Below are 19,035 nucleotides of genomic sequence, written 5' to 3' on the forward strand. Positions count from 1 at the left end.
TGACGGGATCTGGAGGCTGTGGATAAATTTGAGCATGTCGGACGTAAAGAACAGGCGACGCCCACAAATGAGACGGGATCGGATCGGGCGGCAAACGAGGGCAAAAGCCAAGGAAAGGACGGCACCCTCGTGTTTCTTTCCTCGGAAGCATCGCCCCCGCCGAGAGAGCAAAGCTGAGCTTAAGAGACCAGGAGCGCGCAGTGGTGAGTGAGTCAGTCGCCAGAGAGAGAGAGAGAGAGAGAGCTCTAACCTCTTCTTCTTCTTCTTCTCTCTCTCGCTCTCGCTCTCGCTCTCTCCTCAGCACCATCAACTATGCCTCCTTGCCATGCAGCCTGTCTGTTGCCCTTGATGATGTCGCTGTTGTGGCTCTTGGCCACCCAGCTCCCCACCTCCCATGCCCTCATCCATCACCACGTCACAAGGCTCCACCTCGCCGAAAAGAGCCGGGACAGCTCGCTATTGCTAACAAACCAACCTCTATGGTTCAACCAAATTGTGGACCACTTCAATCCCCAGGTCCTCTCCCTTCTTTCCCTTCTCTAATTTAACTTAGAAGATTCTAAGTTTTACACATCTTCCCCATGCAAGGCTTGTTCAATGGAGAGGAGCACCAGCATCATGATCTTCCTTCTTTTGCACCATAGACTAGGTGCAAAACTATGGGCTTCTCTAGTCGCAAAGGTATATGGATATACCTAGTAGGTTTAGAAGTAGAGGTACCATATACCTATGTTTGGAAGTAGAGGTACCATATACCTTGCTCGTTATCCCACATGCCCCAAGCACATCAAGCTACCTAGACAGCATAAGCTCATGATGTTGGGCTAGGAAAACAAAGGCAAATGAGGTTATTTTAGACAAGGGAACATGTCAACACTTCTTTTGTGTTTGGGCTTTGAAAAAACCCTAAGAAAGATTACATTGCAAGTCAGTTGTGTATTGTGCTTACACAATAGAGGCTTTTTGTCGAAAACTTGGGTTGGGAAAATAAGGCAAAGGAGATCCTTTTTCCATGAGGGATTATGCCAACAGTTATTTGCATTTGTACATTGAATAACCCTCGACAAATATTATGTTGCAAGTCAATTGTACAAATGTGTTTAAAAACTAAAGGCTTTAATATGCAAAAAGTGCTTCTTTTTTCGATGTATAGTATATTAACAATAAAACTATGTGCTCTCTCCTTTTTGTATAGACTACAATAATTAAAAAATATGTGCTCTATTTTAGAAAACATGCTTAGAATGCATACATGGGTTAAGCACCTAGAACGTAAAGCATAAACTATGGCCCAATTGGGTATTTGAACTCCTCACTTAACTTGATACATTCAAGTCTCACAAAAGTGAGAGATGTGATCATGCCTAGAACACGAACCATCAACTGTCAGCTAATGGCTTGAGTGGATGAGGGAGTGGATACCATGAGCAATCCACCATGCACCATTCCATTCCATAGATTGTATCTATTTAAAAAAATTCATAATGCCATTTGTTGGCATGCATAAGCATGAATATATTTTCTTAGGAATACTTGAAGATAAACAAAAGGTTAAAGCTTCTGATTTATAATGAGCAAGCTGCTTAAAGCCTAGGAGGTATTACTTCCTCTTCTTGTGATTGAAAGAGACCTCTTTCATTATGATAGGGCTTCCTTCTTTACCCTTCCTAGAACCCATGTGAACTCTTTGCAAACTTCTTACTTTCAAAGGGACACTACCAAACCTAGGGGTTTCATGGTATCTAAGCATGCTCATTTACTTGTGAGTCTATACTTTAGGTGATTCAACTCCCATTGAAAATACTTTTGCTTTCTTAAGTTTTCTACGAAGACCCTAAGGCTTTGAAAGAAAAACAAAGGTTTCTAGGAACCTAGTCCCATGAAAATACCAAAAGGCATAGAGAAGAGTATTTGAGGGTGTCCACCTTGTAGCTTTACATGGATTGATTAAGTAATTACCTTGTAGGAAATTACTAAGCAAGTTAGATAGCTAACATGCAAGATGTAGCTAACTCTATCCCTCTCTCATTAAATTTCAAAAGACAATAAAATGAACCAAAGATTGAAAAGGCAAAGAGCACATTACAAAATTGAGCACAATTTTTCCCCATGCATAGAGAGGACCACTCCTCTATGGATGTATTTGGGTGTATTTCTATCTTTAAAAAATAACCATCCTAAACAAATAACACCATCAAACTCGGCATGTAGTGGCTCTTGTTTTTCTAGCAAAGAATAACTCTCATTTTTTAGGAGATGTATCTAATAGTTAAAATGTAAATGATCTAATGAATGTTTTCATGGCACCTTAATTAATTGATTTTTTTGCCTCATGGTTACATAAAAGAATAATAGCCAACTATGCTAGGGTTAGCACAAAATAAATACATGGGGATGCCTTGATAAATGTATGCTCCAAAGTAATGGATGCATCACATACAAATTAACATGCAGGGCAATTACACTCTAATCTCTTTTCTGATGTCATGAGATTATTAGTTGCACTCAAACAACTAAAACATCAAGATATTTAGGTGAATGAAAATGAATGAGCAATGGAATTGAAAGAGTAATGCTAACAATAACATGTAGAAAAGGCTATAATTTACTCTCTTACACTAGAGCAAGTAATTCTAAATGCAACATACTCTCGAGTCATGGATTAAAATACTTGCCTACTAATAAAATGAAAAATTAAAATAATTTGCAACACTCAATGCTGACCAAAAATTGCTCACACAATTTACTTGAAAAGTTAAAATGAAGAAGAACAAACCAAACTGATCAGAGTCCCTAAGAAGAGCCCAATATTGAGACATCTTTAAAAAAACCATCCAGTGATTAATTCTTCATAATAAAAAACATTGAGGATTGCTTGAGGCAAAGCAGGGGATTGAAACCTCATACCCCCTTTGTGAATAGTTAAACCATGCATTGATTGACCTTGTTGGTCAAACAACACTAGTTGCTATGCCACGCCTAGATTAACTCTATTTGGTTTTCTTTGGGCCATGCATTTCTTTCCCTACATAAATGTTCAAACAAAAGCTATGCTCTTGATCCTTGAAATACCTACAAAAAATATATGATTCCTCCTTTTATTATCATATGCAAATGCTACAATTGTCTTGCTAGAAACTCTTTACTAACAAAGGACAATCACATAGGTACTAAACAATGTGGTTCATAGATGCTGCTAATTCTTTTGTAAGAAAATAGAAGATAGTAGAGCACATGAATCTATAAGCAAGTGATGAACAAAGAATATGGAGAATTAAAAATTTTGATTGTTGTTGCAAATGATTACGGTAGATAACTTATGCTTCCTAGCTATGCGCTTCTATTAGGAAGCTTTGATAGCGCATATTGAAATAGGAGAGGACAAAGGATGTCTATGCAAAAAGTCATGGCTAAAGCTTATAAAGCAAGCCACAAATTGATATACTAAATAGAGCATTGCATGCATGCTTTTTTGGCATGCGACCAACATTGATTCCATTGAACATTTTTTTGTAGATCAATGAATCCACCCCCCTCCGCATCTCACCTCAAGTAGTTTGGTGGGAAAAGTTGTGCCATGACAAGGCCTCCAAACAAGAAGTTAGCATAGTAATGACTCTACACATGCACATAGCTAGGCTAACAATGTGCCAATTCCCTCTATGGTTTGTCTTTAGATATTTGGCCATTGTTGGACATCATTTGATGTTGAAATTGGGACCTATTAGGTCATCATCTAAGGTTACTAGCCACACTATAACAAGACCATGAGAAATGCATGTAGCTAGGTAACAAGCAATGTCCATTTTTATTATTTTATTTGGTTGAACAACCCCCCCCCTTACCTCGAGGGTTGACATTGGGACACTTCTAATGGGAGGTACTACAAATAAGTTAAGAGAGATGGTCATGATCTAAGTCAAAGAACTCATCCAAGTTTGTGGCTTAGTAAGATGCTTGGAAGAGGGGATCATCATGCTATCTCATGTAGAATTGGTCATATGTTAGATTGTGCTAGTCATTGTACATGCCAAGTGGGGCCTCTTCCATAGTGGGTAACTAAGCATGGGTAATAGGTGTTACTTGAGCTCATAAACATTAGAATGTCTATTTATGGACTAGATTTATGGAACTTTGGAAACTCAAAGAAAATCTATTTTGTCAAATTGAAGAGGTTCCTTTAAGTCATTGCCTTCATTCTTTTATCAAACCTCGATGCACAAGCACTTGTCCTAGTTAGCACATTCATTATCCATGCAACAATCCTTCTTCAATCCATCACATAAGTCTTTCTCAAAGAGAAAGAATCATACCTCCAACCTCACAATTCCCTTTAAGGGCTTGACATACTTCCTTTAATATGCCATGATTTTGTATAACACTCTTAGGCTATTAGGCATCAAATTTCACCTCAAATTTCCTCTATCAAGATTCTTGAATTTACAAATCCAAACAAGAGACATTTTACAGCCATCTTATCATACAAAATGCTACATTATGTGGTATATTTTGGCAAAAAAAAGTACACTTTTGATTATGCAAACCATTGATTCAAGAGAAATACATGGCTTAAACTTCTACCATTTTCAAAATGCTCCTTGCAAGGATTAATGTCTAAATTCTTAATTTGACACTAGCCATACTCTAGCGCCTATGGTGCCTACTCTAGGTTTACTTTGATCTCAATTCCTACCTTATTAAAATAGTCTATCATCATCTAATTTTCTTTTCTTTTCCACAAACACGAACACATTGAGGGTTTGAACTATGCTTTGTTCTTGCCTAAGATCACTATTAAATACATGGAGAGATCTTGTAGTCTCAAACACTTATAGAATTTATTGAAGTGCAACAATAAGACTATTTGTGTTGATGCATGCACATTATTCAATGTAGGTAAATTTTTTATCAAAGTTTTCTTTAAAGACCTCCTTACATCTCACAATATTTTGTGCTTCAAATATGTGTATGATCTTGTGTGCATAATTAATCAAATTGATGTTTTTTTTTGGAGATATCAGGCCATTAGCAAAGTGTTCCCACAACGCTATTATGAGTTCACTGACTATTTCAAGGACCCAAAAGGACCAATTTTTTTGGAAATTTGTGGTGAAGCCGAATGCAGTGGAATTTGGAATGATTACTATGCGGTATGAAACTCTATTTGGTTGCCACTTCCCTAATAAACAATGTGTGAATTAATGACATGTTACACAAATTTTTAATAACTACATAAATGGCCATGCTTACACATTCACTTGGAATCAACATTGGAGTTCACACTAAATCAACATGTGAAAGTTTGCAATACCCCTTAATTCATTATGCTAACGGCAACTTGTATACTAGAATGGTTTAATGTATAGTCTTCTTGCATGGGTGGCACACTCATGCATGCTTATTCTAGAGTCCACAATGTAGGCATGCATGATGGGGTGTTTGGGGTCTTATGTTACACTTTAGAGATCTTTTTAATGGGACAGTAATATGCTATCTAACCACATATTTAGGAATTCGGGAATTTTCATAAAGTTTGAGAATTCCTAATGTGATTAATATTTGGACACATGGTCAAATATTATCCCCTCACTTGAATGTGACATTTTCCATAGATACTATATAAACAATCCCCCCAAGTCCCACCCTCAAATATGGGGTTACGAGTTAGCCATTTGGTCAAATCTTTTCTCCTTATTTGAAAGTGAAACCTGGGAGATTCCCAGATTCTGTAATATGGTATTATTATAGGTAGCATGGTCTTGCATGGATATGTACTTTAAGGATCATTAATGTGAAATATATCATTGATAGAAAATGGTCACTATTTCAAGAAAAAAATTTAAGCAAGTGATATAACTAGACAAGGGATCATTCATTTAAAATATGTCATTAGTAAACAATGATCATGTTTTTAAGAAAAAAATTAAAGGAAGTGATATAATTGGACAAGGGATTTCATTGATAATCACACGTTTGTCTCCAGGTTCTAGCAAAAGATGTGGGAGCAGCAATTGTTACATTAGAACATCGATATTATGGAGAAAGTATACCAACTAACGATTTTGCAACAGAAAGCCTCAAATATCTTACCTCAAGACAAGCATTGTTTGACCTAGCAACTTTTCGTAAATATTATCAGGTACACTATGTTTTGGTCTCTTAGTATACTCTAATATAATATTATAACTCTTACAATTTACCCTTGGAAAATTTTCAATTACGAAAATTTTCCAACTAATCATGAGGATAATATATATTTGCCACACTAGAAACATATGTAACTAACTAGAATACGATAGAGAATATAGTCTAAATTTCACATTCACTACAATACACAATTATTGGTTCAATTTTCTTATATTTGGGAGTTCTAATAGATTATGAATCAACTTTCTCAAGCTTATACATACCAATTACTTTTTTGAACAATAGATTTTGTGCACTAATTATCAAATAGACACATAACACATAGTAAAAATGTCATATTAAAATTAATGACAATGAAATAGGTATTATTAAGGTTTATATATAGCATGCTAAGTCAACTTACATTTTTTTTGTAGGCATATGTTTCAAAAATACACATGCTAAGTTATCACACAAAGCCTTTAATTCTGGTCTAACATAATGCATTATTAATAAGAGAGCATTTCAACACATTTGAAACCAAGATTGTGCATGGAGAAAGAGGGGTAATTATTGTCAAAAGGAGAGAGGAGAGAAAAATGATGAGATTATGAGACCAAACAAACATACATACACACATATATCATGCATACATGCACAGACAATGTTTCACTAGCAGTGAAAAGGACAAACCTCACTCACAACCCCAAAAACACGAAAGAAAGGAGTGCTGAAAAATTGAATGACTTTGTCAAAGTTTGGAACTCACAATATTTTCCAAACTCGAGCAAAGTGAAAGACTTATCTTGTATCTACAGAACACATAAGATGTTGAGTAAGAAAACAACCAATAAACTTCTTTATCTCAATTTTCAAAGTTTGAGAAACCACAAGCAATCTACTCCTCAATCCTTGAAGCTCTTCCACAATAAAAGCTTTCAGTATCCAAATTATATTAAGTATGACTCTCCTCTCTTCTTACATAGGAGGCAAGTTTTCATACATCCGATGGGTCCCTACTTCTCAACGTTGAGGGTTTATATAGTTTCCTCCTTCCCTCAAACACAAGAAAATCTTAATGCTTTTGTGTTTCTAATGAAAAGCATTATTTCTTTTCTCTCTTTTTATTTTTTTTTTCTCTTTTTAAAATCTTAATAATGTAATTACATGATTAGATTATTTAGTTGTTGGTTGGTGGTCTACATATTGCAAGGAGAATGAGATATAGGAGATGGAGTCTTTCCAACACAAGTTGCACCCTATCACCAGCTCTATAGTCTTGAACTTTGCTAGTATACTTTCATATCAACATGAGCATTTCTTGTTTCTTACAACCAATTGATGCCATCATAGATTGTGTCTATTACAACTTGCTTGAAACATGTAAACAAGCAAAGATATCCAATGCTCCGTGCCACAGTTATTGCAAACTCGTCCGCATTATCATTCATAAGGTACTAGTCCAAAACTGACCAACATGTCTACTTGTGACCTTTTTCACCCCAATCACGTGCCCCTATATTAGTCTTATATTATGCTCCATGTCTCCAAAGCATGGCCACTAATTAGGCTAGCAGGCTTCCTTAAATGTGATCAACAATCTCCCTAATAATCAACACTCTAGCCTCTTCACAAGTCACATAGCCAACCCTAAAAAATAGCACCTTCCCCATACTTGCATTATCCCCTTTGAGATGGAGTGATCTCCACTGAATTGGCCTCCTAATCAACGTTGTGGCATGATATACAACCATCTTGCTATCATGTGGGCCAACTCCAGATACGCAACACTAACTCTTCTTCCTTCTCCAACACCGCAACCACCTCAGTTATCTCACTGCAATAAACATAGGGAGCCACAATGTTAGATGACTGCCACCTCCAGGATAGCCTATTGCTATAAATGAATATGGTATCCTTCTCTTCTATAGATAAGTTGGGCCTCCATAGCCACCTCGCTAAGCTAGTTCCTCATTTGGAGATTTCATAGTTATCTCATGAATAAAACACCTATGTAGAGAGGCTGTCAAAGTCTCTATGCTTTTAGTAATGGCAACTAGAAGAATGATTCTAGACTTATGTCCTTGAAAAATAACAATTCCTTCATCAATCAATGTGTTCAAATTAGCATATATAGAGTCAAGAAGATAAGTGCCCACTCTTGACATTATTCCACCATCACCAAAGATATCATCATTAAACAGAGAAAGCACTAATAGATGATTTCATAAACTTGACACGAGTGCTTGGAAAAGTTGATGCATGCAATATTTCTTGAGTTTTGTCTATCCATTTCTTCTTTGTTATACTTAGCACAAATGTAGTTTGATCTTATGTCATTGTACTTGCAATAATATGATACCCCATATCCTAGTGGTGATGTATACCCTCGCTTGAATATGAAAAATCAAGCTCCCCCATGATATTTTAGGTGAAGGTAAAAACCAAAAAGATACTTTGTCTCCTCCCAATAAAATTGTCAAGGTAGGACCTTGAAGTTGACCTAAGTCTGCTTGAAGAAGAGACATTTGAGAGTGTATTCACTTGTCATACACTAGATGAACCCTTTGTGCTTTGCCTTTGTTTGTAACTTCCAAAACATAAAATAGGAAGAGCTCGTTGTACCCTCAATTTTCAAAAATGTTGGAGATATCCTTAGCTTTGGCTATCCATGGAGCATCATTATAAATGTGACCCTTTGCAAGAGTCAAGATCCCATTGGCATCTAGAACCAGATTAACCAAAATAATAATTCCAAGTCTCTTTTTTCTGATAGGAAAATATTTTTCATATATACATGCCGTGATACCATGCAAAATGTCCTAGTGTGATTCAACTTATTGTTATATCTTAAAATCAAATCTCCTTTTTTAATGCTTTTATTTCTTATTTTTTAATGAAACATTTGAAGTTTTTTTCTTGACTTCTTTCATAATAATCACATGTCTCTTGCCTGTTTCATTATGCTTCTTGCAATTGCAACAATCTCTCTTTGAAATAATATTTATCCTCACTCTCACTCAATTTTTCAAGCATCCTTAGCTCATTACTTCTATAAGCAATAAATCTTCTCTTCCATAAACCATCTTATACGGAGAAAACCCAATACTCACGTTCTTAGATAAATGGTAAATCCATAGTGCACTCGCAAGCTCAATATCCCATGTTTGAGGACAACGGTCATTAGTCATCTTTGATGAAATTCAAAATAGCTCACCATTTCTCTCATTCATAATCATTGCATTGAGGATAATAAGGCAAAGCGAATCATTTTGTTATCTTCATTTTCTCACAAAGATAATCTATCAATTCTCCTTTGAACCAAGTCCCTTATCTAATAAAGTTTCTAAAGGTGTTCCAAACTTGCAACATATATCCTCATATATAAAACTTCCCACACTAGTGGCTCTTATATTCTTAAAAGCTTTGGCTTTTGCCCAACGGGAGAGATAATCAACTACAGTCAAAATATAAATATTTTCACTTGATGTATGAGATAAAGAACCAATTGCATGTATTCTCCATTTTTCAAAAATGTCATAAGCCAGAATTGTCTTTCTTGTTTTTGGTTTTAGAATTATTTTGCTCATTCTTTGACATTCATGACATGATCTGCACCGATGATTTACATCTTTAAGAAAACTTGGCCACATATATCCTTCAATAAAAGTTTTTTGAAGTGTAATTTTGTAGGCATAATTTCCTCCACAGGCTCCCTCATGGTTACATTCAAGAATATGATATATGTCATTCACTAATTTATACCTTCTAGCTCTTCTCAAGAACCCATAATTTTTTTCTTTAATAGGAATACTGGATGTTACTTTTCCAGTCAAAAGAAATTCTTCTTTCAACTCAAGTGTTTCCCTTCCTCTATACAAAGGAAAATCTACTCTAATAGCAAACACTTGATAGATTGTAACTTGGGAGCATTATGAGCTTCCTGATTTTCTTCTTTGGCCATGTGTTCCAAACTCTAGGCTTCAAAATGATTTAAATCTCTCAAGATTTTATTACACGTTCTCTTAAGTTTGGGATTCTTGATTTGTGATACTTTGAGAATTTGCTTTACTAACAATAGAGCATCACCTCTAATCCTCAATCTTCAAATTCCCATTCTTGACAGAGTGAATAGTTGCATGCAAAGTTGCCTATTTAGCTTCATGTTATTGGTTGCCTCAATTTTAATAGTTTCCTTTCTAATCAAATTTCCTTATGGATCATAAACCACAATTCCACTTGATGATGCTTGATGTGCTTTTCGATACAATCCATCAAAATACATAAAAATTTAATTTTCCATTTCTAGTTTAGCTTCTTCTTCGTCCCCAAATTTTCCTCTTAATAAGAATGAGCTCCCCCTATAGGTCAAAAGTGTAATGAAAGAAGCTCTGAGAGGACAAAGAAGAAGAGCTGAGGAGAGAGAAAGAGAGCAAGAAGAAGAATGAAGAAGGCTAGAAGAAGAGAGAGAAAGAGAAAAGATGAGAGAAGGAAGGAGGAAGCCATGGAAGTTGGAGATGAAGGTGAAGAGTACGATCTTGATACTAACTGGTTCCCCTAATCTGGGGCTCTTACACCTTATATACAGTGATCAGTGTGACTGGGTGTCTAAACCCTAGTCGGTGTGTATCTCGCTCGCTTGTTACAATCCATCCCCACTCGGAAGGTTTTTGCCCACAAAAACAAAGAGAAATAGAGGGGACTGATGGGTGGGCTAAGGGAGGGTTGTAGAGTACTACTCTGAGCCCTTTGACAATGAAAATTGGGTGGGTAGAGACTAGGGATAGCATGCAGTCCAGGACCAGTCTACTGAAGTAAACAGGTCATAACTTTTGATAGCTGCTCCAAATAGGGTATACCACATGTCGAAATGGAGCTTATGACGAGTAATTTCAGCATATGTAGAATGCACATGCCTAAGATTTGAGTAAGTACAAAACTATTCTAAAACAGTGTGCAGTCTGCAAGCAAAGGGTAGTCAATTGGGGCATGACCGGCTAGTCCTCCAATTGTTGGGCCTCACGGAGGTAGGGAAACTCATTGATGATGGTTGCTAGGTGCTAAGAGGCTTCTTCCAAGGGTAGGCCTTTCCATTTAATGAGGTATTCTTTAATGGATTGGGACCGTAAGTGCTTATCTTGCTGCCCAATGATTGCTTCAGGGATATACTGAGTGATGCCTTCTTCATCTATACGGGAAAAAGTTCTTCCACATAGTCCACTGAGGAGCCTACAAAGGGTTTCAGCTGGCTGACATGAAACACATTGTGGATTTTGGTGGTAGGGGGGGGTTCTAAGGGGTAGGCTAAGTCACCAACTCTCTTCAGGATTTAGTATGGGCCATAGAAGCGGTGGGCCAGCTTGTTACTACTGCCCTCTTTGAGAGTCGAGTAGCGGGACTTAGGTACTTTCAAAAGGACCAATTCCCCTTCTTGGAATTCCAAATGCCTTTGTTTCTCATCAACATAGAGTTTCATGTGTGTTTGGGCCTTTTGAAGGTTCAGTTTTCATTGCTGAAGTAAAGCTTGCACGTGATCCAACTCAGTCTGACTTTGAGGATTGATCTTATCATTAAATAAGATTGTGGGTAGGGGAACCTTATACCCATATAAAGCCTCAAAAGGGGAAACCCCAATGCTAAAGTGTGTGGAGTTATTATATGCAAACTCAGCCAAGTGAAGCCACGCATCCCAACTGTGCTCTACATCATGGCAAAAGTGCCTCAAATATGTCTCAAGCCATTTGTTCACTCTTTTAGTCTGGCCACTATTTTGAGGGTGGTATGCAGTGGATGGAGCAAGCTTGGTCCCCATGGAGGTGAAAATTGTCTGCCAGAAGTTTTTACTCATAAACTTTGCATCCTGATCATGTACTATGACCTGTGGCAAGCCATGCAACTTGAAGACATTTTCCATAAACCGAGTGGCCACCTAAGAGGAAGTGTATTGGATCTTAGTGGGGATAAAGTGGGCAGCTTTGGTGAGGCAATCAATGGCCACATAGATACTGTTCCACCCTTTCTTAGTCGCAAGAAGTCCAGTGATAAAGTCCATTGTGATGTGAGTCCATTTCCCTTCAGGGATAGGAAGAGGCTACAAGAGGCCAGCGGGCCTGAGTGTACTATCCTTGTTCTATTGGCATGGAACACATTTGGTCACAAAGTCCTTGACATCCCTCCATAAGCCTTTCCAGTGCTCTTGGCAATCCTATCATATGTTTTGAAAACACCCAAGTGACCGGTAGTGGGGCAAGAATGCATCTCTTCCATGATCTTCTATATGAAGGGGGAAGTGTGGGGGATGACAATCTCACCATGGGACCAAATAAGGCCATGCTTGAGCATATATGGAGAGTTTTTAGCCATGACCCCATGCTGTAATTTCTAAAATGTGTGGCTGAAGTAATCATCTAACAAGTAAGTCTCTTGAAGCTCTTCAACCCAATCATTGTGAAATTCTGAGATAGAGGACACTCTGCATGCCCACATTCGAGAGAGTGAATCAGTCACAATATTATCCTTACTCCGAGTGTGTAAAATATCAAACTCATAGTTCTGTAAGGTTGCCACCCATCGCCTTTGCTTAGGAGTCAAAGTAGACTGAGTCAAGAAGTACTGGAGGACTTGGTGGTTGCTTTTTACTTGGAAGCGGCTCCCATACAAATAGTGGTGCCATTTCTTGATGGCATGGAGAATGGTCAACATCTCGTGGTCATATACATTCATTTGTATCTCTTTCTCATCAAGCTTGCAGCTCTCAAATGCAATCACACTATGCTCTTGCAACAATACTGCACCAATATCCTGGCCATTGGCATCACAATGAATGGTAAATAGCTTAGAGAAGTCAGGGAAAACAAGGATGGGGGACTGAAGTAAGTGCATCCTTTAACTGTTTGAAGCTATGATCCGCAGTGACATCCCAAAAGAATGACTCCTTTTTCAAGCAATCAGTTAAAGGTGCTGCAATGGTGGCATAGTGCTTAATGAAGCATCTATAGAATGAAGAGAGACCAAGGAAGCGACGCAAAGAAGTGGTGGTGGAGGGAGTGGGCTAGTCTCTAACATATTGCACCTTCTTTGGGCCGCCCTATATACCATTTTTGCTCACAATGTGTCCCAAGTACTGTATAGATGTCTGCATGAATATACATTTGCTTTCCTTTGCAAAGAGTCAATGCTCTCTCAAAATGTCAAACACCCTCCGAACGTGTGTCAAGTGCTCCATGGATGACTTGCTGTAAATGAGGATGTCATCAAAGAAAACAAGCACAAACTTGAATAGAAAGGGCTGTAGGATTTTATTCATGAGGCTTTGAAAGGTGGCGGGGGAATTAGTCAAACCAAAAGGCATCACTAGAAAATGATAGAGTCCATGATCAGTCCTAAAGGCTGTTTTGACCTCATCTCCTACCCGCATACAAATTTGATGGTAGCCAGAGTACAAGTCAATCTTACTGAAAAAGCATGCCCCTTTCAACTCATGTTGCAAATCATCAATCCGTGGGATGGGGTAGTGGTTCTTCACTGTAATTTTGTTCAAGTCTCTGTAGTCAATGCACATGCAAAAGGAGCCATCTTTCTTTTTGACTAAGAGGATAGGGGATGCATAAGGGGAAGAACTCAGTTCAATGAAACCCATCTCTAACAACTCCTTGATTTGCTTTGCAACCTCTTCACGCTCACACTCTATAGGGGGGTTTATTTTCTGGCTTGGAATGGGGCACTAGGTCAAATGGGTGGTCCACTTGTCTCTTGGAGGGAAGGGATGTAGGCATCTGAAATAGGTCACTGTATTCCTCAACTAAGGCTTGCAAGGTTGAATCATTAGATACTGAAGACGGATGATCAGAATTGTCCTTATTTAATTGCAAAACACAAAGATTTGTGAGTATTTTTTAAACTCCCGTTTCAGTTGCTTTGCTATAATGAGGTAAAAATCAGCATGATCTTGAATCCCTCTAGGTGGATAGGCAGTCCATGCATCATAAACTCCATGTAAAGCTGAGAGAAGTCCATAGCAATCTTTCCCAAAATTTTCAGCCAATCATAGCCCAAGACAACGTCAATGGGGCCCATATCTAGGGCAATTAGATAAACCAGGGCCACATAATTTTCAGCCAAGCATAAGGGAATTGCAGGACATACATGTGTGCTAATTTCTTCTTCTCCATTTGCTACTTGGACCTTCAAGGGGTGGTGTAATTCCATAGGGGTGCATTTCAACCGATCAATAACCGATTTATTGACAAAACTGTGAGTGCTTCCACTATCCACGAGGATAAAAACATGCTTTCCATTGATACTGCCTTGAATACGAAGGGTGCTAGGGCTACGAGAACCCATCCAAGCAGCCAAGGAGATCAAGAAAAGGGAAGTGGGAGGTGGGTGGGATGCTAAATCAAGTATCTGTGATGGAGCACCACCTGGGTCAAAGGGAAACCCATTCTTGAGGTCATAGAATTGCTCATGATCAACATCTTCCATAGGCTCAGCCTGGTCAATGGGTAGGTCATCCTCCTTAGTGTGCCAATCTTCCATGACATACATGCTATGAACTTTAACCTTAGCTGTCTTGTACGGGCATTTGGAGGCATGATCAACCGTGTACTTATCTCCACACTTAAAGCATAGGCTCTTTTCCTTCCGTTCCTTTACAACATCTAGGGAGATGAACCGTTGGCTATTACTGGATCTATGGGAAGGTGATGTAGTGGACTGTTTATTTTTAGCATACCTATTATTAGCATTAGAGCCTGATGCTGTCCCAAAAGTGCCTCTTTTTCTTTCAGCGTGGAAGGCAGGGTAAGTGGGTACTTTGGGACTGTTATTAGGCATAGAAGTACCTCGAAAACCACCCCCATATGGGGCTGATTGTGAAGGAGTGCAAGACTGTCCAAAACCTTTCTAAAAATGTTCATTCTTACGATACTTTCTTGCATATCTCTTAGCTAGTTCAATTGCATCAAATAGTGTGGTAGGTTTTTGGGCCATGACATCTACTGATAGGCTTGGTTCCAATCCATAGATATACTTGTGCAATTTAGTATCATTGCTAATGCTCTCCACATACATAGTCAAGTTCATGGATTGATTTTTGTATTCACATACAGTGAGGTTACGTTGGTCAAGAGTATATCATCGTATTGCCAACCGCTCTTTTTCCACAGGGGACACAAAAAATTGGACCATATACATTTTAAAATCTTTCGAGTCAATGAAATGTTGATTCTCGCGATTGATATAGCGCCACTATGTGTGGCCAAATCCTTCCAAGTGGAGAGAAGCAAAAAGTATTATTTGATCGTCAGTGCGGGGGTAGATATTGAAGTAGGACTCCAACTTGGACGTCCATTCTTCCAAGTCAGATGGTGAGGGGGATTGCCCATCGTACTTTGTTAGGATGACCTTGTCATGCAGATCAGTGGGGCCATGCTGCCCATGAAATCCTTGCTGTCCATACATCCCGTGGTGGCCATACATGCCTTGCTATCCATACATCCCTTGTGGTGCATTAAGCCCATGTTGTCCATTATAACCAAGCTGTCCATGATTTCCAGGCTGGCCATTTGTACCATATTTTCCTTGATGGGGCTGATTCATATGGGGTGCATGGGGGCTCCTAGGGAGAGTGGGGGAAATCTAACCAAGGGTGGGAGAAGGCCTCAAATGGATGTTGGATGCATGGTGGATGAGGGAATTCAATAGGGGCTCATCATGCGCATGAGAGGGTTCAACGATCTCATAGGTAGAAGGGGAAATTCCCTTAGCACCAAGTATACCTTATGGACCATGCAACGGTTCCTGATGTGGAGGACGCCTAGACTCATGCATGGAGTCATTGGTCTTCTCTTGGGATGAAGCGGTCACTAATTGAGCAACGAGAGTAGTGAACTGCTCCAAGGTCTGGTGAGTCTTTGAGTTTGAGAGAGCCATGTGCTCGATTGCTTCATCAAAATTGGACATCATTTGGCGGTGGTTGGTGACCATATCATTATGTCATTCTATATGTCGAAGCTCATGCTGATAGAGGGTGTGATTGAGAAGGGTGTACGGGTCCATTTCAGGAATTTCCTCTTGTATGTCACCATGGTAATCATGTGCCGAGCTTGGTTCCTCATTCATGGAGGTTTAGGAGTCTCTAATCTCCCTCTGGAGGTCCTCTTGGCCCTTGCTTTTGCCTTGGATGCAGTCCGCAAGACCTGCTGTCAGTAGAATGGGTATAACTCTTTGCAGGAAACTCTGATTGATGAGTTTTTTGGCTCAAGTAGGAGGGGATAAGTTACTCTTTGAGATGAGCTATTAAGCTTTGTGAAAAAAATTGATCAAAATTTTCTGTAATGGGTTTACTGTGCCTGTCCTAGAGCGGTTTGCACCCTGTCCATAGTGACCCTAATGCACCAAAATGGGCATAACTTGGAAACCGTAGCTTTGATTAGGGAGGTTTTTGATTCAAACCGGAGGGGACAAAGACCTCTTTGAGGTGAGATATAGGGTTCACTCCTAGATTCAAAATAGAAAATTTTGCAATAGGATCTTTTTGACTGTCCTGTAGGACTGTAACCAGAAACATTGCCTGTCCCTTATTGCCAACGTCTTACATGGATAGAGCATGGTTCAAGGGGTTTGATCAGCCACATCAATAGAATACTGAGCATACTGATCATAATCCCAAGCCTTATTGCATACCCATCGACTCTTCCATTCATCTATAAGAACATTCACTGCCATACATCTCTATTGATTGCATGCACTTCAAGTGTCATACATGGGTGCCATTAGCATTGTGGGGTGTCCAAGAGGGATCATTGGTTAGGGGGGGAAGTGGAGCTCATGGAAAGTACCTGAACTTGCATACAAGTACCGGGCTCCGGATCACCGGGAGGTGGGCAAAGTTCCCCCCGGGCTCGAGTTGTGCACCCCTTTAGGGTCTTAAGTGGTAAGGGAGGGTCACCTCTCTTTTGTCTTACCACCTCGCCTGGCATCAACCTTTTTCCTCAGCCAGAGTATACATGGTAGACATTTTTATTAAGCAATCAACATGAGATGCATTTGAAAGGAGACATTGGGGCTTTTCATGAGATGCAAGGAATGACAAAGGTGGGGGGGGTGGGGGTTACCTTGGCAGTCCAGTGACTCATTGACTGCTACTTTACCCAATTTACAATGGCTATTATTCATTTTGGGCTCATCTAAGATCACATGACAAAATGAGGGTTAATGTTAGCCATTACAATAAATTTCAGGAAGGGTATGATGCATGCGCATGGAGAGGATTGAATTATTAAACCTATGCAATATTGAATCTCTCCAACAAGGAATTAAACTCATCAAGTGGCTAAATTGAGAGATTAAGATCAAATTGGCATACCTCTTTAATGCTTGGGAAGACCGTTGAAGCATACATCAGCATGGTGCTTGAGTGCTCCATCGATCAAGTTTGGTTGGTTGGGGCATCCATGAAAGAATAATTCAGCATTTGAATGCTCCTACTGATGAAGGAGGTTCCCTTGCATGTCTCGAGCTTGAGCTTCAAAGATGGGAAGCTTCAAGTGAAGCTTTCATGGCTGCCCATGAAATCTTTGCATGCTGAGCTCCATGTCTTCAATCCGGTTAAGGAAAAGCAAAAGGGGTTGAAGGGTTGCATGAAGGCTGAGCTTCTAGATGTTGTGGGCTGAACTGGGGCTGGGGTGGAGCTTCAATGGGTGTTCATGGCAGGGTACACAAGCAAACTAAGCCTTGCTGGAGGAGGGGGTTTCAAATCTTGGACAAGAAGGCCCAAGCTTGGTCAAGAGGGTAGGGAGGGAGCTGTCAATGCCCTATGGAAGGCCAAGATGGAGGAGATTTGAGCTGGGGGAGGGCAGGTAGAGCAGGGAACAGTAGTGCAAAATGTGCCGCAATTTGCGCGTTCTTCCTTGGGCTCTCTTCCTGGCTGTGCCCCTCCACAAGGGTGCTGTCCTTGGTCAAGGGCAAGTGGGCAAGGCTCCTGGAACTTCAGATGGGCACTCCCATGGATTCTTCAGCGGAAAAGAAGAGTTCTTCTTTGCTATGTGGATATGGTAGCTTGCCTGGGAGGAGAGAGAAAGGGGCTGGAGCAAAAGGTAACTGAGGTTTTGCCCTCTTCCAACTCCTGGGACTCTAAAGTTGGCCTGGAACCCTTAAAATTTGCATGAAAAGAAGTGACGGCCTGCTATTTTAATCTTTTTACCTCCATATATGTCCGAGTTTCTAGCAATAGCTCCTGCTTGCCCCAAAAAGCTGAAGTTAGCTGCAGTCCTTCTTGCTGTACCTGTACCTGTAAGCTGAGTAACTAGGGTTTTTGGGATTTGAAAATGAAGAAAGGGGAAAGGAGAAAAGGACCAAAGACTAAAGCTCTGATACCACTTGTAATGAAAGAAGTTGAGAGGAGAGAGAAGAAGAGCTGAGGAGAGAGAAAGAGAGCAAGAAAAAGAAGGAAGAAGACTAGAAGAAGAGAGAGAAAGAGAGAAAAGAGGTGAGAAGGAAGGAGGAAGCCATGGAAGCTGGAGATGAAGGTGAAGAGTATGATCTTGATAATAACTGGTTGCCCTAATCTGGGGCTCTTACACCTTATATACCCCGGTTAGTGTGACTGGGTGTCTAAACCCTAGTCGATGTGTATCCCGCTTGTTACAAAAAGGTCTGCCATTGTTGCTCAAGTTGAATCCTCAACTTGGAATTTATATTGAAATTCTTCAAGCTCAACAATCCATTTTATAACTCTCCTCCAAAGATTTGAGTTATTTACTAGGTATGGCAACAATGCATAGCTAGTCAAAATTGTAAAGGGTCTAAGCAAGAGATACCTCCTAAACTTTTTGCAAGAAAAGATCACATTGATCATTGCTAGTTCAATTTTGATATAAGTTCTTTCTACTTGCAACTTTACTCAAC

General features: G+C 39.4%; 1 protein-coding gene across 4 annotated transcripts in view; it reads left to right on the plus strand.

The window, feature by feature from the left end:
• Window positions 1-232: 232 nt before the first annotated feature.
• The window catches only part of LOC148026165 (putative serine protease EDA2), a 61,145-nt gene continuing 42,342 nt past the window's right edge, over window positions 233-19,035 (plus strand). For 2 of the 4 annotated variants that reach the window (XM_087692201.1, XM_087692203.1), the window contains exons 1-3: window positions 233-516; window positions 5,022-5,150; window positions 5,984-6,139. In XM_087692201.1, coding sequence (XP_087548327.1) covers window positions 313-516; window positions 5,022-5,150; window positions 5,984-6,139 — 489 coding nt within the window. In that variant the 5' untranslated portion in view covers window positions 233-312. The remainder of the gene's footprint in view (window positions 517-5,021; window positions 5,151-5,983; window positions 6,140-19,035) is intronic. The other 2 variants (XM_087692202.1, XM_087692204.1) reach the window with 2 other exon arrangements.

The sequence above is a fragment of the Lygodium microphyllum genome, chromosome 14 (assembly GCF_053477565.2).
Source record: "Lygodium microphyllum isolate KBCC chromosome 14, Lygodium_microphyllum_v1.1.10, whole genome shotgun sequence".
Lineage (NCBI taxonomy): Eukaryota > Viridiplantae > Streptophyta > Polypodiopsida > Schizaeales > Lygodiaceae > Lygodium > Lygodium microphyllum.